Here is a 25217-nt window from a genome sequence, read left to right as displayed (position 1 = left end):
CTTGTTTTTTCTTTTTGGTTCTCTGTGTTCTTTATTAGTTCTGTGTCATTCTTCATAGTTACTATATCTTTTTTCATGCTGTTGAGCATCTTTGCCATCATTATTCTGAACTCTATGTCTGATAAATTTTTTATCTTCATTTCATTTAGCTCTTCTTTTGAAGAATTCTCTTGTTCTTTCATTTCGGGCTTGTTTTTTTGTCTCCACATTTTGGTGGCCTGTTTCGGTTTGTGTCTGTGTCTGTGTACTAAGTAGAGCTGCTACGATTTCCAATCTCTAGTGCGGGACAATGTCAGATGCTGTTTGTGACTGGTCCTGAGTACGGTTTGGAGCTATCAGTAATCCACAGCTTGTGGCTCCCTCTGCTGGGGCTGGATGCCTTTGGAAAGGACCAACATGTGCACCAGGGTCTGCTTTTCCTAGCCCCAAGCCCAGGAAGAGATCAGGCAAAGACTCAAAGCCTCCATTAATCTTCCTCTGCCTTCAGTCTGATTGTTATCTGCCCTGATTAGCCTCAGGTGGGGTGAGAGGTCTTCCAACAGGATGGGGCAACTGCTTTCTCCCCAGGCAAAAGCCTGGATAGCAAAGGTCTGTGGAGAAAGGTCTCCTCCGCAGTGTGAGGAAATGACTCAGCACAGGAAACTGAGGTGGCTGCCCTCAGAGCACCAACCCTACAGCCCCCAACCCTACTCTCCTCACACAGCTCCAGTCTACTCTTCTCTGCCTGTATTGGAGCCCAAGGTGAGTGGCTGCACACGAAATTTTTTTTAAAAAATATATTTTATTGATTTTTCACAGAGAGGAAGGGAGAGGGATAGAGAGCTAGAAACATCGATGAGAGAGAGACATCGACCAGCTGCCTCCTGCACACCCCCCACCGGGGGACGTGCCCGCAACCAATGTACATGCCCTTGACCGGAATCGAACCTGGGACCTTCCAGTTCGCAGACCGACGCTCTATCCACTGAGCCAAACCGGTTTCGGCATGCACACGAAATTTTTTGTGTTGGCCCTTTAACCCTTTGCACTCGCTTGCTTTTTTCTCGATTCCTTTATTCTAATGCTAACCGTGTCGAGTCACACTCGACATCCGAGTGCAAAAGGTTAAGAGGGTGCCTGCCTTTCCAGACATCTCTGATTGGCAGACAGATGTTATGTGGGCACCTTTCTCAGTTCTGGTGCTCTGGGGAGCCCAGCTTGGGGTTTAGACCCCAGCATTCTCAGTGGGAACCCCCCACAGCTGAGCTATCCCTCCGAGACTTCAGCTGCTGTCTGTGAGAGCTGGCCAACCCTTTCACGCCTCTGCACTGCCTACCAGTCTCTATGCAGTCTCCACTTTCTATCCTTGGTAATCAGGGTTCTCTCCAGCTAGTCTTCAGTTGATTTTTCAGGGTGATTCTTCTGTATTTTAGTTGTATTTCTAGTTTGGTCCTGGGAGAATGTCATTGTAGCTCTACTTACTCTGCTGCCATTTTGGAATCCCTCAGGGAAACATTATTTTTAAGATGAGATATATGTGTTAATGTGAAATGATCTTTAAGATAATGTTAAATGAATAATTGCTATTATAAAAAAAAAAAATGAAAGACACCTGACAGGTGTTAAAGGTGGATGGGAAAGATCCCTTCAGGAGGTAGATACTGAAGGGGCTGGGGCAGGAAGGACTGCTTTGCCTGGGAAGAGGGCAGCTCCTCTGCTGTAACAGGAGGCGATGCGGAGATTCTGATGACACTGGGAGGGTGGTGGCAAGAGATTTGAGGGGTTTTCCCTCTGCTGGCTTTCATCCTTCGGGGAAACAAGAGGTGACAGGCCAGGAGTTTGAGGAGAAGGTGTGAAGGAGTCGTGTCAGAATGAGAGAGCCTCTCTAACAGTAAGCCTTGGTAGGAGTGTCAGGCAGGACTGACCATGTGGTTGAGATGGCTTTCCATTGGTGAGTGAGAGTGAGAAATACTGTGAGTAGAAGTCTGGGGACAGGAGACCATGTCAGTTCCTGTTTCTTCCCACCGCCAACCTCTACAGTCTGTGGAAAGAAGCATTGACCTACAATGCTAAAGTCAAGGAATCTTCTAGATTCCAGGGGTCTTAAAGAACTGCACTGTTGAGCACAGCAGTACACAGCAGCCACTGACTGCATCTGGCTATCAACATATAAAATCCAGTACAGCCCTGGCTGCTGTGGCTCTGTTGGTTGGAGCATCATCCCATACACCAGAAGGTGGCGGGTTTGATTCCAGGTCAGGGCTTATACCTAGGTTGTGGGTTCAATTCCTTGTTGGGGTGCAGGAGGCAGCCAATCAATGTTTCTCTCTCTTCTCCTCTCTCTCTAAAAACCAATAAAAAAATTTTAAATAGATAAATAAAATTCAGTTTCTCATTTGGACTAGCCATGTGTGATTAGGGGCTGCCATATTATACAGCACAGAATAAATATTTTCATCATCACAAACTGGACAACACTCCTAGAAAAGTGATAGAAAAGTGATTCTCAAACTATTTGGCCTGAGGAGCCCTCTACACCAGCGATTTTCAACCTTTTTTTATCTCATGCCACACATAAACTAATTACTAAAATTCTGCAGCACACCAAAAATATTTTTGCTGATCTAACAAAAATATTAGGTATAATTTTGACTCATTCACACCAGACAGGTATTGTTCTGTTGGCTGTTGTCATTTTTTTATTTGACAGTTTAAGGGAAAAGAGGTCAGTGCCCCTGACTAAATAATAGTCAGATATTGACTGTTTTAAAAATTCTTGCAGCACACTGGCTGAAAATTGCTGCTCTACACTCTTAGAAATTAATGTATTTAATAAAAATAATTATATATTTTTCCAAAACAAAAATAAATAGTAAAAAAAATGTCATTGTTCTTCATTTTTGCAAATCTGTCGTGTCTGACTTAATAGAAGGCAGCTGGATTCTCAATATCTGCTTCTGTATTCAATCTTTTGTGATATCACATATCACATGATCTCTGGAAAATGCTACTCTATAATTATAAGAGAAAGAAACTAAAAGAGACAAGTAATGTCTTAGTAGAATTATGAAAATAGTTTTGAGCCTGTGGACTCCTTGAAAGGGCTTCGGGGTCCCTGGACCACACTTTGAGAACCACTGTTCTAGAAAAACCTCCACTTGGCATGAAGGAACTTGTCCCTGCAAGACTGTAATTTGCCTAAAGTCACACAGCAAGTAAATTGCAGTGTTGAGACTAAACTAAATCTGCTACCTCGGTCTGAGGCTTTTTCCAGTGCCTTTGGCTGGCCTGGGCTGGGCCCCACTGGGCTTTTGGGAGTGGGGCCTAGTCTTCTTAGCTGCAGAGCCCCTGGCATGTGGCCCTATAAATAAATCCATTGTGTCTGTGTCAGAGTCCCCTCGCCTCCCCCGCCTCACCCACCCACCTCCACCCCCGCCCCACCTCCCACCCCAGCAGCTGCGTTTTTGTTGTTGGCTTCTGTTATGGACAGGGAACATGAGGGGTCCCAGGGAGGAGAGAGATAAGCCTTTGGGCTCCTAACATGTCTGCCCTTCTGCACTGCCTGGAAGGGCAGGTGGTTGATCCCACTGTCGGTTCAAAGAACCCACGTCATAGTATGGAGGTTCTTGGAGTGGCCGTGAAGAGGAAGTTAGAGGGGAGATTCAGGGGCACATGCCTCTCAGAAGGCCACTTGTCAGGAGGAGGGAAGGAAATTCCTATCTTCCCTCTTTCCCTGAGAAGGGAAGAGGCCAGTTGGAATTCTTGGGGCTAAAAGATGCTTGGGGTCAAGGATTAAGGTGGCCACTTTCAGGCCTGGGGTGCCCTGGGGCCTCTGTCCTTATATGCCTCCATACACTAAGGTGACCAGACGTCCCGCTTTTGGCGGGACAGTCCCAATTTTTAACAATTTGTCCCGCGTCCCGCGGCATTTTAAAAAAGTCCCGATTTTTGGAAAGAATGCACGACAAGCTAGGGAACGGCGGGAGAACGGGAAGGGAATAGACGGTTTTCGGCGGCCATGTGGCTATTTAGCCAGGATATGAGTTTTATATTGTTTTTGTTAATTTTATAATGTTAAACTTTAATAATAACAAATAATTGTTGAGAACTGATGATCGAGAACTGCTTATCAAAGTTCGCATTGTTGATCAGTTGTTAGAATTCGACCACCATTGTTTGGACTTAATGAACAATGGCATTTTTTGGGATTGGCAACGACGAAAACATTTTGTAACTGTCTCTCAGACGACACACATCGTACTGCGTGCTAGTAAGCTAGTTAAACAAGTGATGTCATTACAAACCAGCTATTCAGATAATTTAGGTAAGTAATTTATTTATTTATTTCAAAAATACATAAATTTTCTTGAATTTAGCAGACAGTACTCGTATTATTTATATTTTATAGTGGCGGCAAAAAGTCTAGCGACGGCCTTGAAAGTGACACTTACGACTTACGTTACGGCAAATTCATGACCTTTTAAACAACGACAGCAATCTACTAAAAAAAATTCACTCAAATGAGAAATATGCCAAAGAATAAAATAATACTATACATAATTTTTTATTTATTATATTTGTAAATTGTACTTATGTTGAAATTTAAAAAAATATATTACAATACTATTTTTGCGTTCTATGAAAATTTTTGTTGCTCCATATAGACCAAATTTTTAATCAAGAACCCCCCCCCCACACACACACACACACCGGTCAATGGTGTCCCGCTTTACCAATGTTAAAATCTGGTCACCTTACCATACACCCCAAGGCAGCCCAGGGCCAGTCCTGCCTGGGAAGGAGTGTTTGCTGGGTGCGGAAGTTGCTGTTTACAAGTGGACTCTTGGGTGTGACAGGGATTCCAGAAAGCAGCTGGAGAATGGGGGGAGCAGAGGGGGAAACCGTTGGTGTTACGGATGGTTCTGTTATTAAAGTGAGCTTCTCCATCTCGGCCTTCCTGCAGCTGCCCAGCCCTCCCCCACCTCCTGGTCCCTGGCTTCTCTCCCTAGAGGACGCTGGGGGAACAGCTGGTGAGTGAGGGGCTCATCAGGGCCCCAAGGCCTTGGCGAAGGGCCCAGCTTAGGGAGCATGGGGGACAGGCTTACTGCCACCTCTCAGGCCCCTTCTGCCCAGGCCTGGGCTTGAGTTCTGCCTGTGCCCTGGTAGGGGAGGGAATGGGAGCTGCAGACCCGACTCCTTTGCTCTGGCTGCCTGAAAGGCCAGGAGAGATCTCTTTTGAGGCCCTGGAAGCCCCTGTCCCTTCCTGGGTTTAAAGGGCCAGTGGGTACTAGGGCCATGACTGACTAGGGCCTAGTCACTAGGCTGAAGAGATAGTGGTCACCCAGATTCACTCTGCGATTGGGCTGAACCAGCCACGTCCCCAGGCCAGGAACTCCCCCCACCCCCACCCCCAAGCAGCTGTTCCCCCTTTTCTGTCCCTGGCTGCTTGAAAACTGTGCTCTCCCCCCAAGGACTGGCCAGAGAGGCTTTGCTCTTCCTCTCTTCCCTCCCTCCTCTCAGCACTGAGGTCACCGTCCGCTGAATCAGGCCTTTGTGGGAGGCGGGGCTGCCTGTTGGTTGGCAGTTGTGGCGGGAGAAGCCAACAGTTCAAGTTAGAGCTTCCACACCCTGCAGCTTCACCCCTACGCAGCCCTGGCCGACCTCGACCCAACATCCAGCATCCAGGATGTGTTTATTGTAGGCCCACCAGAGGACTGTTTGAAACCAGGGCCATCCTGAGAAACCCAGGCTGGGGGTTTTCCCGGGGGCCCGTCAGGCTGAACACAGAAGCTGTGAGTAGTTGTGGGCCTGGGGGAAGGAGAAGGAGGGGAGTACTCGGCCCCTGGGGCAAGGGGCCCCCAGTGACACCCAGTAGGGACCCCACTGGGGAATTGACCTGGGTTGATTTTTTTTCTCATGAGACTGAAGCCGAAAACCCAGACTCTGAAGGGCCTAATTAGGCTGATTGGGAGCCGGAGGTGGCAGTATCTCTCTGGATCTTAACATTCCCCAGAGGAGTGCAGGGATGCAGGAAGTGTTCCTAACACCGTAGAAATCTTGAACTCAAAATCTGGTCTGACTCATAGCATGTGCCCCTCCCCACCACCGAGGTCAAATGCAGGCCTCTTGCCTGTGACTCTTAACCCTGGCCGAAAGCTTCCCGCCTTCTGCTTGTGGCCCTGCAGACACAGGGAAGGCCCCTTATCCTGAGCTGGCCAGACCTCCTCGGCCGAGGGCAGCAAATATCTCCCCCAAAGTGAGGCTGAGTCATAGCCTGCCTGCAGCCGGCATTTCCGGAGTCTCTCCTAGCCCCAGCCAGGGATACAGAGACACGCATGGCAGAGCTGTTGCTCTTGGGTGGCTTATCACTGGGAGGGTACCCCCAGATCACAGTGGGAGTCCGGCCTCCCTGCTCTGAGACCCGTAGGGGCTCAGATTGGAGGGTGGCATGGTTGGCTCTGTGGGGTGTGCATCACCCATAGCCAGTCCTCACATTCGGGACCTCGAGTCTAACCTGGGTGCTTTTATTTATTTGTGTGTTTGTTTATTGGCTGCATACATAGGGTACCTTATTCTCCGGAGTGAAAATGCTAAGGTGGGTTGGGCTTGGGCCGATGTTCCCCGACTGTAAGTACAGAACTGAATAAAGTGGGTCCTGAGAAGTTTGACTTGTCTTGATGTGGAGGAAGGAGATGAACATTACAACCGGCATGTGTACAGTCCTGTGCTGGTTCAGTCTGGAATGCAGGGAGATAAGGCAGCTCTCTAGGTGATCACTTCCTGTCAGGGATGCCTGCGGGCTTGGAGAGCCTCCCGAGCCCTGGCAGGAACCCCTGGTGCAGGCAGGCTTACTCCAGCCGTCGTCCTTTTCACAGCTCCACCAGTTCTGCATCCATGGGTGCTCAATGCTGTAGCTCCCTCGTCTTCACCCTTGCTCTCTAATGGTGGGTCTGGCAAATGAAGCCCCAAGTCCTGGATCTAATCCTGGATATCCACAACTGCATCTCCATCCCCCACTGGTGCCAGCTCCACCTGCTCAGCGTCAGGATCTGGTTCAGGGAGTAGGAGCTGATAGGGGTAGCCAGCTAGGTCTGTACCTGCTGCTCTTCCTCAGGCTCCTCACTGCTCCAATCCTGTAGGACCTGGCATGGCTCTAGTTCCTCCATCTGCTTGGGGAAAGTACGCTCAGGGCCTCTAATGTCTCCCCCTAATATTGCTGCAGGTCATAGCAGGGGCCACTCAGAGCTTGAGACCAAACCCTATTTTTATTTTTTTAGGAAAACATAAACCACCCTTACTTTGGTTTTTGTTGTGTGGCAAACACAAGACTTGGGCCTTCCGCAGTTTTAGCTGTATTTTTATTTTTATTTTTTTAAATTGATTTCTGAGAGGAAGGGAGAGGGAGAGAGAGATAGAAACATCAGTGATGAGAGAGAATCATTGATCGGCTGCCTCCTGCACACCCCCTACTGGGGATCGAGCCCGCAACCCAGGCATGTGCCCTTGACCGGAATCGAGCCCAGGACCCTTCAGTCCGCAGGCCGGCTTTCTATGCACCAAACCAGCTAGCCAGTGGTCGGCAAACTCATTAGTCAACAGAGCCAAATATCAACAGTACGACGATTGAAATTTCTTTTGAGAGCCACATTTTTAAAACTTCTTCTAATGCCACTTCTTCAAAATAGACTCGCCCAGGCCGTGGTATTTTGTGGAAGAGCCACACTCAAGGGGCCAAAGAGCCGCATGTGGCTCGCGAGCCGCAGTTTGCCGACCACAGAGCTAGGCCATTAGCTTTATTCTTTCCTGGCCCCTGGACATTGCCTATTCATCCCACTCCTGTCCTTCATCCTCCCAACTTTTTTCCTCACACTCCCCAGCACTTCTGCACCCACCCCAACCCACTGGGGAAATCAATGGAGGGGGGATTGAGGGAAAGCTAGTGATCCCTGGGGGCAGGCCTCTCCTAGAGCAGGGAGTCGGCCCAGAGATGAGTGGTGGGTGGGGTGGAACTGGCCCAGTGGTGGAGGTAACCCAAGGCCCTTTTTTGGTTTTAACCCCTATTTGTGTATGTGGGAAGGAGGATATTACTTGAATTTTTTTTGTTTTTTTTTCCAGGCCTGTCCATTTCTAAACATATCAAATATGAAAATGTTACAGCAAATGAAGTTATAGTAGATATATTTTTTTACTATATTTTTATTAATTTCAGAGAGGAAGGGAGAGGGAGAGAGAGATAGAAACATCAATGATAAGAGAGAATCATTGATCGGCCGCTTCCTGTATACCCCCCACTAGGAACCGAGCCGTAACCCGGGCATATGCCCTGACCGGGCATCAAACCATGACCTCCTGGATCATAGGTCTACGCTCAATCACTGAGCCATGGCACCAGGCAGCTAGGTACATTTCTATGATATTAAAATAACAAAGGACTGCCCTGGCCAGTATGGCTCAGCCGGTTGAGTACTGACCTGTGCACCAAAGGGTTGCCGGCCCAGGTTATGGGTTCAGTCAACGGTCAGGGTGCGTGCAGGAGGCAACCAATCGGTATTTCTCTCTCACATCGATGTTTCTCTCTCTCCCTTCCTCTCTCTCTAAAATCAATAAAAAACGTTTAAAAATAATAACAACAAAGGACTTTAGATTGCGGTAGTGTTAAAAATAAATATTACACCATTTTCCCTTTTCTTCTAGTTTTCAGTTTATCCCGTTGTCATACACACATTCTCACTCGGGAAGAAGTGTTCTCCTGTTTGCTGTTACCCCTCTTCCCAGGGTGCCAGGCCCAGAGGAGCGCAGGCTGCCGGGCTCTGGGGTGGAGAGCTGCAGGAAGAGGGTTGGAGAAGGGGAGCTCCTTGAAGGCAGGGCAGTTTGGGCAGCACTCTCAGATCTTCAGGTGCCCGTAAGTGGGCACCCCCGGCTGAGGTGACTCGGGGTCTGCCTACCTGTGACTAGACCGGAAGCGGGGGGATGTAACAGCAGGCTCCATTGCAGGACTTCGCACTGTGCCTGGGTCGGGATGTGATGATATGAAAAGCTTCCATTTTCTGAGTTCATGCACAACACTCTACGTACATTATCTCATTTCATCTTCCAACAACCCTTTCTGCATAGTATTCTTATCCCCGTATATAGGTGAGGAACCAGATCTTGCAGAGTCAGGATTCTGACCCAGGTCTGTTTAACTGCATTGTTCCAGGAGCCCCGGGACTGTGCCGAGCTGACTGAATATAAAGAGCTTATATGTGTACAGAGAGGCCCCCTGGGGGTGGCGAAGTCCAGGCCTGTCCAGTGTGCCTTGTGAACCAGCCATATGATTTGGGCTGCATCTTTTGCCTCTGGAGCCTGCTTCCTCCCTAAGGGGGCGCTCCCCTTACAGGTTTGGTAGGAGAATCGAGTGGAATGATGCACGAGAAAGTGGCAACACACAGGATACATTCAGTGTCTGCAAGTGTAACCTCTTATTCCTCGGTTTCCTCATCTCAAATATAGGTGCTGATAATAGCTTTTAAGTCCGTTTAGGTGGTGATGAGGATGAAAGAAGACATAGGTTGTGGAAGGGCCAGAAAGCACCGTGTGTTACTGTTCACTTCCGCCTGGAGTCTGAGTGATTTCTGACTGAGAGCTGGGACCTTTGGACTGGCTCTTCCTCTACCCAGAATGCTTTTTCCATCCCAGGATTAGATCCGGACTTCAGTCAGTCTCTGCTTAACGGTCGCCTCTCAGTGTCTTACCAGGACCCAGCATATGTTCCTTGGTTTATCGTGTATGATCTGCCTCCCCCAATAGAATGGAAGCTTCCTAAAGCTTTCGCTGGCTTGTTCTTCCCTGTGGCCCGGCGCCTGGCACACAGCAGAAGCCAAATAAATGCTTGTGGCTGACATGCTCTCCCTGTTTCTCCACAGGCAAGGTGACCATGCTGGCTGTTTGAGTGTGCCAGCCTGGCCGAGGGAGCAGAGACAGGTGAGGGGCTCTGGGGCCTGTGTGCGCTGTTGATGGGGACTGGGGGAGGAAGGCTGGGGTGGGGCAGGCCCCCGTGCCCCACCGTGGAGGACGGAGGAGAGAGCATTCAGATGCCTGGTGGATGAGCTGCTGCGGTCCTCTCTTCCTTGGTCCAAAAGTGCTAAGCTCCTTTGTGGGGGCTTCAGTGGGGCAGGGAGGCAAGTAGTCCGTTGTGAACCGGAGCCTCCACCCTTTGGCATTAGGAAGGGTTTCCCATCTACTGGAAATTTCCATAATATTTGTGTAGAAGAAGGAAATGAGCGCTTTCCTCTGGCGGAGAAATGGAAACTCAAATGGAAGATGAAGCCTAGTCAGTACAGGCAGTAACCGTGGCAACAGTGTGGCGGGGTGGGGCATCACACGCACAGTTCAGGTTAGAAGCCTGGCTCGCTGTGTTCATGCAGTGAGTGACAGGCTGGTCTCTGTAGTCAGTGCTCCGTCTGTCTCTTACACACCAGGTATCACACCAGGAAGTGTAAGCCTGGGCAGTGACATGAATGTGCCCTCATGGAATCGAGAGTCCGGGGGAGACCGTTACAGACCTGAGCGGGCTTGGATTGGGAGCCCTGAGGAATAATAGGAAGGAGCTGGCCAAATGGGAAGGCGGGTAAAGGGTCGAGCCCCTGCAGAGGACCAGGGGTCCTTGGAGGCGTGCAGGCACCCCCCAGTGTTGCCAGGAGGATACAGTGTACCAGGTGGAGGCCAGTCTCAGCGGAGAATTCAGGTTTCTCAGCTCCTGGCCAGTGTCTGTGTGACCTGTGATAGGGCGAGTGCATTACAGGGGTTTACAAAACAATGGTTTTTGTTCTTCAGATGGGAAGAGTGTCTTTTTCCCGGGACCAGAGGGACTTAGACTGAGTTGTTACAGTGTCCGTGCCACATCAGTCACACTGAGCTAAACTCCAAAAATACTAACAAAGTTTCATCTTTGTCCCCCTCCCCCGCTCACCTCCCGGGCCCTGGAGTAGCCTGCCCGGCCTCTCTCGCTTGTTCCCAGGACCTGATGTCAGAGGCCATGGACCAGCCGGCTGGGAGTCCCGAAAACCCGAGGCCAGGAGAGGGTGGTGATGGCGGCATGGAGCCGGGTACCTGCCAGGAGCTCCTGCACCGACTGCGGGAGCTGGAGGTGGGGCCCGGGGCGAGTGGGGCATCAGGGCTGCCCTTTCCTGAGCTTGGTGTGGGTGTTTGGGGGTGCGGTGGCCCTTCCTCTCAGCCCCCTTTGCCAGGCTGCAGCAGAGATGAACATTTCTTAGGGGAGCTCCTCTGAGAAGCCCTCTCCCTGCTCTTTGCTCTCCAGGCTCGGTGCCAGCTCAGGGACACGAGGCATGCACAGGGGCAGGGTTGTCCCAACCCCTCAATGTCTCCCTTCCTTACCCCACTTCTCCCGCACATTCAAGCCCTTTGAGGAAAGGGGTGGTCACAGAGGAAGAGGGTTTAGATGTCCTGGCACTCAGGATTTGAGGGACAAGGACATGGATCCTTAAACTAAGGCCCTACCTACATCACATTCTTAAGGTCCTGCCAGTCTCCTCTCCCCTCTCCCCAGGGAAATAAGCATTACTCTTGGCACCTCCCACCTTAGGTCCTCCTGTCACTGACTGAGGTTGAGGTTACAGAAAACCAGACATCTGAGCTCAGCCTTCTAATGCCCTCAGCCCGTCTCTGTAGGCCTCCCCGTGGCAGAGCCCATCCAGAAACGGGAGGTGGGCAGGGGTGTAGTTGGTAGACTCCTTGGCTCCCCTTCCCCAGAAGCAGTTTGCCCTGAGGGAAGAATGGTCCCATAGCCCCCTTTTTGCCCTCTTCCCGCGTCCTGCAGGCAGAGAACTCGGCACTTGCCCAGGCCAACGAAAACCAGCGGGAGACCTATGAGCGCTGTCTGGACGAGGTCTGTGGGGTCTGCAGTGGGACTGGTGCCGGGGAGGGTTGGGGAGCAGAGCTTGTCTCCTCCAGATAAAGGCTGTTGGCTGACATCTCTGCCTCGGGCCTGTCTGTCCCCAGGTTGCCAACCATGTGGTACAGGCACTACTGAACCAAAAGGTAAGTGGCCATGGGAGACCGTCTCAGCCCTAAGTCCAGCCTCCCTGGGAGAGGTCCTGGGCACCTCAGGGGACCCCTGAGCCTTCTCAGCTAAGCCTTTGATAGGGGCTAGAGGAGGGAGCTTGGTAAATGTCCTGTTGGCCCAGTGATGCCCCCCACCCTCCCCCACCCCTCGCTTCCCCACTTCAGACAGGCCTGTGCTGTTTTATCTGGAGGCAGGGGTGGCATAGGGGAGGCCAGATCTCTGAGTTATGGTGCCTTTGATTTGGGCTTGAATCCTTCTCTTATCCTGGCCCCAGATGGTAATGGACCTGAAAGCAATGTTGATGTTGGGAGCATAAGGTGGCATCTAAATATTTACTCAAGTATTGTGGGTAATTTCTTGACACCTGGTCCATCTGACCCCTAGATCTTCTGCCTTGTATGGACCCTTCTTTAATGTGTGGTTTCTAAGAGGCGCTGGGCTGGCTCCAGGATTGGGGAAGGGACCAATGGGAATGGGATTTACCTCCCTCCATGGGTGGTTAACTTGAGAGAGTTTACCATCCCCTGAGGATTTGATAGCTGCAACCTCCCTCCCAGAGGAGGTTGCAGGAGAAGGGCATGCCCGGGAGGAGTGCCCACCGCTCGGATGAAGGGAACTGTATGCTCATCCACCCTCCCCGGTATCGTCTCCTTCTTTTCCTCCACCTCCTCCTGGGTGGTGCAGGACCTTCGGGAGGAGTGCATCAAGCTGAAGAAAAGAGTGTTTGACCTCGAACGACAGAACCAGATGCTGAGCTCCCTGTTTCAGCAGAAACTCCAGCTCACGACAGGCTCCCTGCCTCAGGTGGGCATAAGCCATTCTCCTCCCCTCGTCACACCTCAGTTTCCTGCCTCCCCCAGCCCCATCATTATCTCCACCCACTTTCCCCCAAAACACCTACAGAAGCAGGCTGTCCAGTGTTCCCTCCATTCTGGAGGCAGTCCACCCAGGGAAGGCCCGCCTGGCCTGATAGGTCTGCAACTTAGATGGGGTGAAAACTCCCTGAGTCCCCTCAAGCCGGGCTACCCCCCACCTTGCAGGTGCTTCCCTCCCAGATGGATGGGATCCCTTCTTGTTGACAGAGAAGGTTCCTGCTTACTCTCCCCCTGTGTGGGGAGATGGGTGGAAGCTGAACTCGTAATTATTTCACGCTCCCCAGGGGCCCCTTTGGCCACTGCACTGCCTCTTCTTGGCCAGGGGCAGGGGTGGGACCGGGTGGAAGGCACCCAGCGCTTGGTGTCACGGAGAGGTCAGGAAAGGCACTTGACCGGGTAACTCTGTATTTGAGCACATTGCATACGGGGTGGGGCAAAAGTGGGTTCACAAAACACAGAGTTTATTCTTGTATTATTATTTATTATTGTCTTATTTTCCATACAAACAACTGTAAACCTACTTTTGTCCCATCCTGTATGCTCACCCACTGACTCAGGCGTGGCCGTAGACCCTGGTTGGTCCCTGCTTCTAGCCCCGACACCTGCCTTACCCGGGAGAAGCAGGAGCCTACTCGGAGTGAATCCTGTGCTCGTTTGGGGTCACGCTGTCAGAAAGCCTCAAGGATGGGGTGAGACCTGGGGGTAGGAGGGTCAGGCGCAGCTCGGGTTCTGAAGTCAGCCGGCGCACCCTCCCCACCTCTGACCTTGACAAGGAGAGAAGTACCTTCTGTGTGTGTGTCTGTCGGATACAAACCAGCCAGCTCTTGGCTCCCAGGCCCTGGGCAGGATGCCCTCAGCTCCCTGGGAGGCCTGACCCTGCCTGTCTAGAACCCCTGTCACCAGGCAGGTACAGAGCTGAGTGGGTCAGCGGCAGGGACTGCAGCCCCCCTGCCCTGGTCTTGCCCAGCTACAGAGTTCACCCTGGAATTCCCAGAGGCCTGACCACCCTGGCCACTCTCACCCCGTCCGTTCCTTCTCAGTAACTGGTGATAAAAGAGGTATAGATCATCCTTAAGTCATTTTTTTTGTTTTACCTAAATTAATTATGGGATTTGAATTTGGGCTTTTTAGATGAATTTTGGGGTTTGGAGTCATAGAGTCATCTTCCCCAGAGGTAATTTATGACATAATGGAAAGAGCATGAACCTCAGATAAACTCCCTAACTTACCTAATTCTTAGCTATGTGACCTTGGACAAATTATATAATCTTACAGTTTTTCCTTATAGGTGGGGATAAAAGCACCTATATTGCAGGTTGTCCTGAGGATTAAGTAAGATAATAAATAGTGCTTGGCCCATAGTAGATGGTCAATATTTGGCAACAGCTATTTATCATTATTCATGTTATTCCTAAATTGTGCTTTTCTAGGATGAAAGCCCCATTGAGATGCTAATTAAGCTCTTGTTGTGAGTAGTGCCTTTGCCAACACATATGGAACTGGACAGGGCGGTCGCCCGTGCAGAGCAAATGTAACCCCTGAAGGCCGGGACTGCAGAAGCGAAGGCAGGTCTGCAGACAGCAGCAGCACAAAGCAGAGAGTGACAGCGCTGCCCAGAGCCAGCGGGGAGGGAGGCCATCAGAGACAGGCTGGGGGGGGCTCCCTTAATGAGGCGGCATTGGATCTGGGCCTTGATGGATGAGAGACTTACAGAGAGCGCAGTGGGGGGCAGAGAAACGCGATTCCCTGTGGAAGGAACAGAGCAGGAAGCCTAGGAAGCGGCAAGCTGTCCAGCGGGGCTGGAACAAAGGGTGTGTGAGGAGCAGTGAGACACGGAGCTGGAGCCGGCGTCGGGAAGACCAGGCAAGCTGGGCTGGAATGCAGGCAGAGGAGTTCAGACTTGTCTTCAGTGGGCGGGCATAGGAGGCTTTGAGCACAAAGATGCTTTAGAAAAAAAAAGAAAAAGATGCTTTAGGCTGCCCTGTACATCGGAGGTTGAAAGGCCACCCAAGTCAGAGAGACTGGAATGCTGAGCAGCATCCAGCAGGAGGTGTGAGGATCTGGGCTGAAGGGGCGGCTGCAGGTGGCCAGCGGGGAGGCAGAGACGCGGCCAAGACAGGATCTAAAAGCTACAGAGAATGAGAGACAGGGAGGACTTAACGTTGACCGCTATCTAGCTGAAATGCCAAAGAGAAGGAAGCGACACCCTCAGAGACTGAGAGAGAAGTGACCCGTGATTCAGTGCGACTTTTGTCACCCTCAGCGGACAAGTTTCACGTGAGACTAGTTAGGGAGGGAGACCGAAGTGATAACTGACACCACCGTCTCTTTTCTGGAACCCGGTAATAAGTGCCCTTCCCTTGGCCTCAGCCTGGGATGCTGGGCTCAGAGGCAGTCGGGACAGGAGGGGCCTCGCTGCCCGCGCTCTGTAACCAGGGAGGCGCTCCTGAGGAAAAGCAGAGCGCTCCTGGGCCTGGCCGGCAGTGGCACCTAGGGCAGGCCTGCCACTGCCCGCGGGCCCAGGAGCCACGTCTCCCCTCCCCCAAAGCCCCTGGACGGCCCTCGCCTTTCTGCCACCGGGGCAGGCACGTCTTCAGTCTGCCTGTGCCTTGGTCTCCCAAGGCTCCTTGACCAGGTGGTGGGGACAGTGGCGAAAGCGGACCTTGGGCCAGGAGATGTCCCCGAAGGGGCAGCTTTTTCCTGCCCTGGGATGGGAAGGCCGAGTTCATGGGGCAGTAGGGACCTGGGACAGAGCACTGGTGCTAACTCTGCCTCTCCCTGCAGATCCCACTTACCCCACTCCAGCCTCCATCAGAGCCACCAGCCTCCCCCTCCCTGAGCTCCGCCGAGGGACTGGCCACCTCGCTGCCTCTGGGGCGCTGTGCTGGGCAGAGAGAGGTAGGAGGGCGGGGCGCCGTGGTCTGTGGCTCCGCTGGCCCTGGGCTTGTCCGTTGCCTCCATTGCTGTTTCCTGGTGAGGCCCAGGGGAGGCCGTGCCCCCGTGCACAGGTTCTTGACCAGGCTGTGTCACCTCCTGCCAAGAAAAATAGATCCCATCCCAACCGCTGGCCTTGCAAGCACATGTGTTAGTTCTGCAGTAAGAGTCACGGCTTCCTGTGTGCCAGCCACTGTGCTGAGCCCCTGGTCTCCTCTGCCTTCTGAGGTTAAACATAATTAGCATCCATTTTACAGGTGATACGATGAAGCTTGAAGATTCAGGAACTTGCCAAAGGCCATGTAACTAGTTAGTAGTAGATCTGGTACTTGAAGCTACACAGTCTGGCTCCAGAGCCCATGGCGTTAACCACTCTGTCAGACGGGACTGGGCACGAGAAGGGGCTGGGCAAAAGCCGGATGGGCTTGCAGTAGTCATTCCCAATCCTCTTCTCCATGGAGATCAGGTCAGCAGGCCGCTGTCTGACCTGTAAGGACCTGGGCTTGCTGCAGTGGCTTAGGAATTGGCTGCATCACGTCCCCTTCTTGAGTCTGTGTTCTTTCTGAGCCTGAAAAATGAACAGGCCTCCCTCCCCGGGACAAGCATAGCTGTCAGTGCTGTAGGTGGTCAGCCCTGCCGACCCAAACAGCAGTGGGAAGTGGTGGGAAAGCAAGGCTGGGATAACCAGGAGGGGAAATGGGGTCCCCACCCAACCCCAGTCATGCCGGGAAAGAGTTGGACTGACCAGGGCTCAGTGATCCTTAGGGAGGAGGAGCCATCTTATCCCAGGACCTGTCAGTTCCTTCTGGGGCAGAGACAAAACCAGGCCGGCTGTGTTCCTGTGCTCCATACTCAGTTATGCGCAGCTCAGGTCCCGGGTCCGCACGTGGTCTCCTTACGCTGTTTCTCCCCAAAGGTGTGTTGGGAGCAGCAGCTGCGGCCAGGAGGCCCAGGACCCCCGGCTGCCCCACCCCCAGCGCTGGATGCCCTATCCCCATTTCTTCGCAAGAAAGCCCAGATCCTGGAGGTGCTGAGAGCTCTGGAAGAGACTGACCCCTTGCTTCTCTGCTCACCTGCCACCCCCTGGCGGCCTCCAAGTGAGGGTCCTGGCTCCCCAGAGCCCATCAATGGCGAGCTGTGTGGCCCATCCCAGCCTGAGCCCTCACCCTGGCCCCCCTACCTGCTACTAGGCCCTGGTAGCCTGGGAGGCCTGCTACACTGGGAGCGCCTCTTGGGGAACCAAGGGGAGGAAGAGGGTGCTGGGCGGCCCTGGGGCCCCAGTAGGGGCGCCCTGCAGGCCCAGGGTGCCATCTCCGGCCCACCCTGTGCCCCAGGCAGCAGCTCCTCCTCCTCTTCTGATGAGGCGGGCGATCCCAACGAGGCGCCCAGCCCCGACACCCTGCTCGGGGCCCTGGCCCACAAACAGTTGAACCTGGGTCAGCTCCTTGAGGACACAGAGTCTTACCTACAGGCCTTCCTGGCCGGGGCCACCGGCCCACTCAACGGGGACCACCCAGGCTCCGGGCAGCCATCCTCCCCAGACCAGGGCCCCCCACAGCTATCCAAGTCCAAAGGCTTCCCCAAGTCACCTTGGGGTGGAGGTACTCCAGAGGCTCACAGGCCAGGCTTTGGTGCTACCTCAGAGGGCCAGGAGCCGCTCCCCTTCCTCAGCATGTTCGTTAGTGCGGGGGATGCCCCCCTGGGCTCTCGACCTGGCCACCCCCACTCCTCATCTCAGGTGAAAAGCAAGCTCCAAATTGGCTCCCCTTCTCCTGGGGAAGCCCAGGGACCCCTTCTGCCCTCTCCAGCCAGAGGGCTCAAGTTTCTAAAGTTGCCTCCAGCCTCAGAGAAGGTCCCCAGCCCAGGAGGCCCCCAGCTCAGCCCTCAGCTCCCCCGCAACTCCCGAATCCCCTGCAGGAACAGTGGCTCGGATGGCAGCCCCTCCCCACTGCTGGCCCGAAAGGGCCTGGGTGGAGGAGAACTGTCCCCAGAAGGGGTACAGGGCCTGCCCACCAGCCCTTCACCCTGCTCCACAACCCCGGACTCTGCACAGCTCCGACCTCCCCAGCCAGCCTTCTCCACCATGCTCTCCCCTGGGTCAGTAGTATCGCCCTGCTACGAGAACATCCTGGACCTTTCCCGGAGCACCTTTAGGGGACCTTCTCCAGAGCCACCCCCATCCCCATTGCAGGTGCCCACCTACCCACAACTAACTCTGGAGGTGCAACAGGCCCCTGAGGTCCTCAGAAGCCCTGGAGCCCCCCTTAGCCCTTGCCTCCCAGAATCCTGCCCCTATGGGAGCCCCCAGGAGAAAAATTTGGACAAGGCAGGCTTGGAGTCTCCCCATCCTGGCCGCAGGACCCCAGGCAGCTCAGCCAAGAAGCCCAGCCAGGGGTCAGGACGGCGACCTGGAGATCCTGGCTACACACCTCTGCGGGACAGACTGGCAGCCCTGGGGAAACTGAAGACTGGCCCCGAGGGGTCCCAGGGCCCAGAGAAGAATGGGGTGCCAGCCAGGCTTGGCACGGAGAAGGTGCGGGGAGCAGGGAGGTCAGGGGAGAGTACTGGTGACCTGGCACTCTCCATCCCCAGGCCCCCTGAGCAGCCAGAAGCCAAGGGGGCTCTGCGGGGGGCAGTGGTCTTGGGCACGAACAGCCTGAAGCAACAGGAACCTGGGCTCCTGGGGGACCCTGGGGCCCGAGTCTACTCCTCCCACTCCATGGGGGCCCGGGTGGACCTGGAGCCAGTCTCACCAAGGAGCTGCCTCACCAAAGTGGAGCTGGCCAAGAGCCGGCTGGCAGGGGCCCTGTGTCCCCAGGTACCCCGCACCCCTGCCAAAGTACCAACCTCAGCCCCCAGCCTGGGCAAGCCCAGTAAGAGCCCCCACGGCAGCCCGACAAAACTACCTTCCAAGTCACCTACCAAGGTGGTGCCCCGGCCTGTGGCCCTGCCAGCCACCAAGGAGCCCCCAAAGCCTGACAAGGGGAAGGGCCCACCGTGGACAGACTGTGGTGGCACCATGGCTCAGCCCACACCCTCAGCACCTGGCCCTGCTGACCCAAGCCAGGGCCCGGAGGGGCGTGCCCTACACTCGGCCATTGAGGAGAAGGTGATGAAGGGCATCGAGGAGAATGTACTGCGGCTCCAGGGTCAGGAGCGGGCACCAGGCACCGAGGCTAAGCACCGCAACACTAGCAGCATCGCCAGCTGGTTTGGCCTTAAGAAGAGCAAGCTGCCAGCACTAAACCGCCGCACCGAGGCCACCAAGAGCAAGGAAGGGGCCAGCGGGGGCTCCCCGCTCCGGAAGGAGGTAAAGGTAGAATCCCGGAAGCTGGAGGCAGAGAGCCTCAACATCTCCAAGCTGATGGCTAAGGCAGAGGATTTGCGCCGGGCGCTGGAGGAGGAGAAGGCCTACCTGAGCAGCAGGGCCCGGCCACGGCCCGGGGGACCAGCACCAGGGCCCAGTGCAGGGCTGGGGCAGGTCCAGGGCCAGCTGGCTGGCATGTACCAGGGCGCAGACACCTTCATGCAGCAGCTGCTCAACAGGTGAGGGCCTGGGACCAGTCGCAGGTGCTTGGTGACTGAGGGCACTTGTCTCTCCATGGGTACACCAGAGACTGGCTGGGAATGCTTGGCCTGGGAGCTTAGGCTTCACAGAGGTCAGAAGGGGTCAGAGGTCAAGCAAAATGCTACCAAAATATTGGGGGGTTAGTGGCCTGACCAAGAGGAAAGATGGGGTGTTTGTTCCCCAGCTCCCTGCCGCTCTGGCTGATATCAGACTTGCTGAGGCCCAGTTTCTCATTTGGGAAGAGGGAACAGTCCACACTTTCCTGGATCATCTCTGGTGTCGGATGAGGCAGCCAACCTAAATGCCTGCACACAGCAGTCAAAGGTGCTAGTTCCTGACCATGGCCTGATGAAGTCTCACTCTGGGGTTTCCCATTCTATAGAACAGGGGTGGGGGACATCTAGCCCAAGAGCCATATAAGGCCCACTAAATCATTTGGCCTGGCCCTGCCAAGGCATTAAGGGTGAGCTAATTAAATGTTTGACCAAATATAGCAGGATAATTTTTTTTTTCTTGTTAATCTTTACCAAGGGATATTTTTGCATTGATTTTTAGAGAGAGTAGAAGGGAGGGGAAGAGGCAGAGAGAGAAATATCGATGTGAGAGAGACATCAATTTGTGCCTCATCCAGGGCTGGGGATCAAGCTTGCAACCAAGGCACGTGCCCTTGACCAGAATTGAACCGGGACTCTTCAGTCTGCAGGCCAACGCTCTATCCACTGAGCCTAACTGGCTAGGTCAACAGGCTGAATTTTTCAGTTGATAATTTTGTGTGGCCCGTGAATAATGTTATAAACGTCCAAACGGCTCTTGGCAGAAAAAAGGTACCCACTCCTGCCATAGAACAAAGGGGGGTCTCCTTCCCATCTTGCCCTTTGGCATCTGCCACAGACCCAGCCGTGGGAGCTGTGGTTTATAGACGTGGCCTCCCACCTTGGGGTGGCCCTGTCTGGGCCAGGTTAAGGCAGAATGTCTGCAGGAATTGGGCCCCAGGTAAGTGTGATTTGGACAGCAAGAGCACTCAAATGCAGCTGGACGAGGCAGGGTGTGTTGTGTGTGACCAGGTTTGCCCTCTATCTGCCAACATTGTTGAGTGGTCTCTAAGCTTGACTCTGGTAGCTTTGGGAGAGTTCTCCCACCTTCCCAGCCCCTGCTATCCCTCTGGGGTTCCTCTAGGGTCTCTGTCAGTTCCCTCATCAGAAGGGGTTGTTGTGGACAACCACCAGGGATATGTCCCCTTCCCCAGGGACAGAGGGGGTGTCCCACTAGACCCTCACCATTGGTGCAAGCAAGGCCTCCCTCATCTCCTGCACTGTTGCCCCTAGGGTGGATGGCAAGGAGCTGCCACCCAAAAGCTGGAGGGAGCCCAAACCCGAGTATGGTGACTTCCAGCCAGTGTCCTCTGACCCCAAGAACCCCTGGCCAGCCTGTGGGCCCCGAAATGGCCTGGTGGGCCCCCTTCAGAGCTGCGGAAAACCTGGGAAGGTAAGATCTTGGGACAAGGGCTGGGTGGAGGGCTAATCTCTTGGTCCTGTCAGATCTCTCAACCCTGGAGGGCTCCCCTCCCTGAGGCCTGGAAGCTGCTGAATGCATTTTGGGTGGGGGATGGGAGGGTGCTGGGAAGGGGAGAGGACCTCCTGGAAGCTGGAAGGCTTTGGGCACTCTCAGATCCATACTTCAGGGGTCCTAATGCTGAGGCTAGGAGAGGGGTTTGGGGTAGGGGACGAATATGCTCAGAGGTCTCCTGTTTCCCACAGCCAAGCAGCGAGCCAGGAAGGCGGGAAGAGATGCCTTCAGAGGTCAGCCTGGCCGAGCCAGTGCCCACCTCCCACTTCACAGGTCTGTAGATCAAGGGCCAAGAAGAGGGCTTGACCCCTTCCTGTCACTGCAGCGGATGCCATATTGGTACCAATCACCAGGCAGGCACTGGGACTGCATAGAAATATATCACTTCTTACGCTCGGGGTACCTGCCACCCTTCCCCAAACCTAGGGGAGGTGGGACAGGGTAGGCAGGGACAACCTAGCCTGTTGGGCCTGGAGGGGCCTGGACCAGGGGTGGAGCCTAGGTTGGGGCAGGAAACTGGAAGAAGGCAGAGTGGATGAGCCACCTGCAGCCTCACATTCATGACTTACCCTCCCCTCCCCCAGCCTGTGGCTCCTTGACTCGAACCCTGGACAGTGGCATTGGGACCTTCCCGCCCCCAGACCATGGCAGCAGTGGGACCCCCAGCAAGAATCCTCCCAAGACCAAGCCACCACGGCTGGAGCCCCCACCTGGGGGGCCCCCAGCCCGGCCGCCACCCCTCACCAAAGTCCCCCGCCGCGCCCACACGCTGGAGCGGGAGGTGCCAGGAATAGAGGAGCTGCTGGTGAGCGGGCGGCACCCCAGCATGCCGGCCTTCCCCGCACTGCTCACTGCTGCTCCCGGCCACCGGGGCCATCCGACCTGCCCTGACGGTGAGTGTCTGCACAGGTGGGTGGGCCATCCCTGTACCCCACCTACCACCACCTCCTTCCCCTTGTCCCCACATAGATCCCTGTGAAGACCCAGGACCTCCCCCTCCTGTCCAGCTGGCCAAAAACTGGACCTTCCCCAATGCCAGGGCAGCCGGTGGCTCCACCGACCCTTTCCTGTGCCCACCCAGGACCCCCATGGTGAGCATGGGGGGGGGAAGGGCATAAGACGGGCGGGCGGGCAGGGGGATGGGGGAGAGACCAGTGTTTCCTGTGAGGCACAGCCCTTCCTGGGGGAGGGCTGAGTGGAGAGCCCCTTGGATGCCCCTCTGAGCAGCCCACCCACCTCCCTTCTTTTCTTTTCTTTTTTTTTTTTTAAATGTGTATTTATTTCAGAGAGGAAGGGAAAGGGAGAGAGAGAGAAACATCCATGATGAAAGATCCATTGATCAGCTGCCTCCTGCCCCCTACACGGGATCGAGCCCGCAGCCCGGGCATGGGCCTTGACCGGGAATCGATCTCTGACCTGGTTTATGGGTCGACACTCAACCACTGAGCCACACTGGCCAGGCCCGTCTCCCTTCTTACACCTCTCTGGAAAGGGTTTCTCTCCTTCCACAGAACCGTGGTAGGACGGTGCTCACTCATGCCTCCAGCCAGCTTCCTCTGAGTGCATCCCTCCACGCCCCCCCCACCCCCCATGGTGGGCCCCATCTGCAGAGCCCCCATCCCGAGGGCAGAGCCCAGGCCTTTCGGGCAGGGCCAGGAGGAGAGGAGTTTCCTCCTGAGCTTCCCTTCCTTCCCCAGGCCCTGCCCGTGGACCGAAAGCGGAGCCTGGAGCGCGGCCGCCCAGCCACTACAACGCCCCAGGGCCCGGCATTTGGGGGTAGCCGTACTCCCAGCACGTCGGACGTGGGTGAGGAAGGCAGAGTGGCCAGTGGGGGCCCCCCAGGGCTGGAGACCTCAGAGTCTCTCAGCGACTCGCTCTACGACTCGCTCTCCTCCTGTGGGAGTCAGGGCTGAGGAGCCGTGCCTCGGCCCCTCTCAGACAGACTGGACCGGCTCTCCTCAGGCCCTGCCCCCTCGGGGCCACGGGGCTCCTCCCTGCAGGGACCAAAGAGGCAGATGGATCAGAAGGTGAAGGGGGCGCTGCCCTCCGCTGCTGTGGAGGAGATGACCACTCTCAGCTCAGGGAGAGACCCCACCTTTGGTCCTTCCTCTCACCCAGAGTAAGGCTCTTCCTCTGAGGGACTGGGTTCCAGGCCGCTGCCCAGCCCTAGCTCCTACTTCAGGCTGAGCCATCTTGTGGTGCTGGGCTTCCTGCCCGCCAGCTGTGCCATCTCCGCCAACCTGGCCGCTCCCTGCCCCCCGCCCCTCCGGGGTGAGCCGGAGGCCCCGCGCTGGTGGAGTTTGGGGGCGAGGGGTCAAGTTGCCTTCTCTCTCATCTGCCCTGGTCCTCCTTGCTGTCTGGATGGTGCTGCCCTCCCCTGTCCCATGTCTTTGGGGTCATTTGTCCGTCTTTTTGTTGTTGTTTTTTTATATATTAAAGCACCTGGCCCAGTCCCCACGCCCCACCCTCACCCCGCACTGCGGTTAATTTATCTGTCCTTATAAATGCGGCTGCTCTGCTTCCAGCCTCTGCTTCTGCAGTACCCCTAATAAAACATGAGGGCCCCTCTGTGCCCCCGACTCGGCTTGTTCTGTGGGAGGGCTCAGGGATGGACAAGTGGGTGGAGACTGCGGGCACCAGGGTGAAGGGGGTGTGGGTGAGACTCTGTCTTAGGCGCCCTTGTGAAGCAACCCACCTTCCAGGGAGTCTGGCTGGGGTCACCTAGAATTGAGGGATTGGGTCTGCTTAGGCCTGGGTTGGGGAGATTCCCCTGGTCCAGGGCTTGGGCAGGGTAGCCGTGGGCATGCACTTAAACCCTGGCCACATCCAATGAGGGAGGCCCTCCAAATCTGAGCTTCAGGGGCTGGAGGATAAGCAGAGTTACGTGTCTATCGTCTCCTGTTACCATGAAGGGAGGCAGCTGGATCCCAAACTGTTGCCACCTTCTAATTCTTCCTCAGATCTTGGGCTTTCCTAGACCACGCCCCTATTCTACCTCATTTCAACCAGAAGTTCCCATGGTCTCAAACTCTGACTTCCGGAAGGGGAGGCCAGGACTGAGGCTGTGCAGGAGGGACTTCCAGGAGTTATTTCAGACTCCACATGGCATGAGAAGGACAGAGGGTGGTTGCCACCCTCCAGCTCTTGGATTTCCTGTTGGGCATAGAGCTGGGCAATGACCTGAAGGTGGCAACCAGCTCATCTCACGGTCAGCTCCTGCCCACCTGGTTGCGAGGTGCAGGGTGATTCTTCAGCGCGCCTACCTGACATAGCCTACACTTGCTGCCTCCCTGTGGCATATAGTCTGGAGGCCGCCTGGGCAGTGTGCATGCTCGGTACTCCTGGCCTTGAGGCTGGGACTCTAGGCACTTCATCGTGGGCATGGGGGCCCTGTAGGGGACACACGGTGGATTGACACCACAGTTGAGCCAAGGTCAGGGAGTGGTGCTGGGCACGTTCACAACTCAGTTATACTCTGACGAGCCCAGGGAAGATGGGGAGTGCGGAGGGTGTCAGCACCTCCTTTTAGACTAGCTCCTTCCAGCAGTGTCTCCAGGCTAATGCTCCAGAGAGAGTGGTATAAAGAATTGCCCATTAAAATAAACACCTACCATATTGCTAGTCCTCTGATCCCTAACCCCCACCACAGCCCAGCTGGGGGAAGCACCACCATCCTCATTTCACAGATGAAGACTTCCGGCTCAGACATTCCATGGCTGCCCAAGGCTGAGAAGTGATGGAGCGCTGAGAGAGTAGTTCCTTTTTGGGTGTGTAGCTTTGCTTTCTTCTCGACTTTAATCTCCTCCTTTTCTGGCCTGCGGATCCCTCCTGATGTGCTGGGGTTGCGAGCAATGGACTGGAAGTCAAGGGTTTTAGCCACTATGTCTGGTTTTATGGGGAGATTTGCATTCCTTCTCCAGGCCTTGGTTTTCCTTACCTACAGAGGATTAGGAGATTGAGCCAGACCAGCTGGTCCCATTAGCTCTGCTCTTCCTACCCTCTCCCTCAATCTGGCCTCTCTTCTATTTCCCTTGGTTTATGTCATCATTGAAGAAATTAGTAAGACTTAGAAAAAGGTCAAGTCAAATGTCTTGGTTTTCTTTAAATATCAGAATCCTGCACTTGCTGGTGTAGCTCAGTTGGTTGGAGCGTAATCCCATAGACCAGAAGGGTACATACCTGGGTTGTGGGTTTGATCCTCAGTCGGAGTGCATGTGGGAGGCAGCTGATC

The 25217-nt window shown here is 54.6% G+C and overlaps 1 protein-coding gene across 3 annotated transcripts in view; it reads left to right on the top strand.

The window, feature by feature from the left end:
* The window catches only part of NCKAP5L (NCK associated protein 5 like), a 35472-nt gene extending 11909 nt beyond the window's left edge, over nt 1-23563 (top strand). Inside the window, exons 2-13 of one of the 3 annotated variants that reach the window (XM_079774327.1) lie at nt 9885-9942; nt 10979-11107; nt 11798-11866; nt 11980-12018; nt 12728-12847; nt 15703-15816; nt 16769-19398; nt 20746-20905; nt 21178-21259; nt 21571-21879; nt 21956-22077; nt 22684-23563. In XM_079774327.1, coding sequence (XP_079630453.1) covers nt 10985-11107; nt 11798-11866; nt 11980-12018; nt 12728-12847; nt 15703-15816; nt 16769-19398; nt 20746-20905; nt 21178-21259; nt 21571-21879; nt 21956-22077; nt 22684-22899 — 3984 coding nt within the window. In that variant the 5' untranslated portion in view covers nt 9885-9942; nt 10979-10984 and the 3' untranslated portion in view covers nt 22900-23563. Of the gene's footprint in view, nt 1-9884; nt 9943-10949; nt 11108-11797; nt 11867-11979; nt 12019-12727; nt 12848-15702; nt 15817-16768; nt 19399-20745; nt 20906-21177; nt 21260-21570; nt 21880-21955; nt 22078-22683 lie in introns of all 3 variants that reach the window. The other 2 variants (XM_079774326.1, XM_079774328.1) reach the window with 2 other exon arrangements.
* The last annotated feature ends 1654 nt before the right edge of the window (nt 23564-25217 follow it).

This window comes from Cnephaeus nilssonii (assembly GCF_951640355.1).
Source record: "Cnephaeus nilssonii genome assembly, chromosome: 6".
NCBI classification, from domain to species: Eukaryota; Metazoa; Chordata; class Mammalia; order Chiroptera; family Vespertilionidae; genus Cnephaeus; species Cnephaeus nilssonii.
Note: the sequence above shows the minus strand (reverse complement) of the source record. Positions and strands in the feature narration are given on the sequence as shown.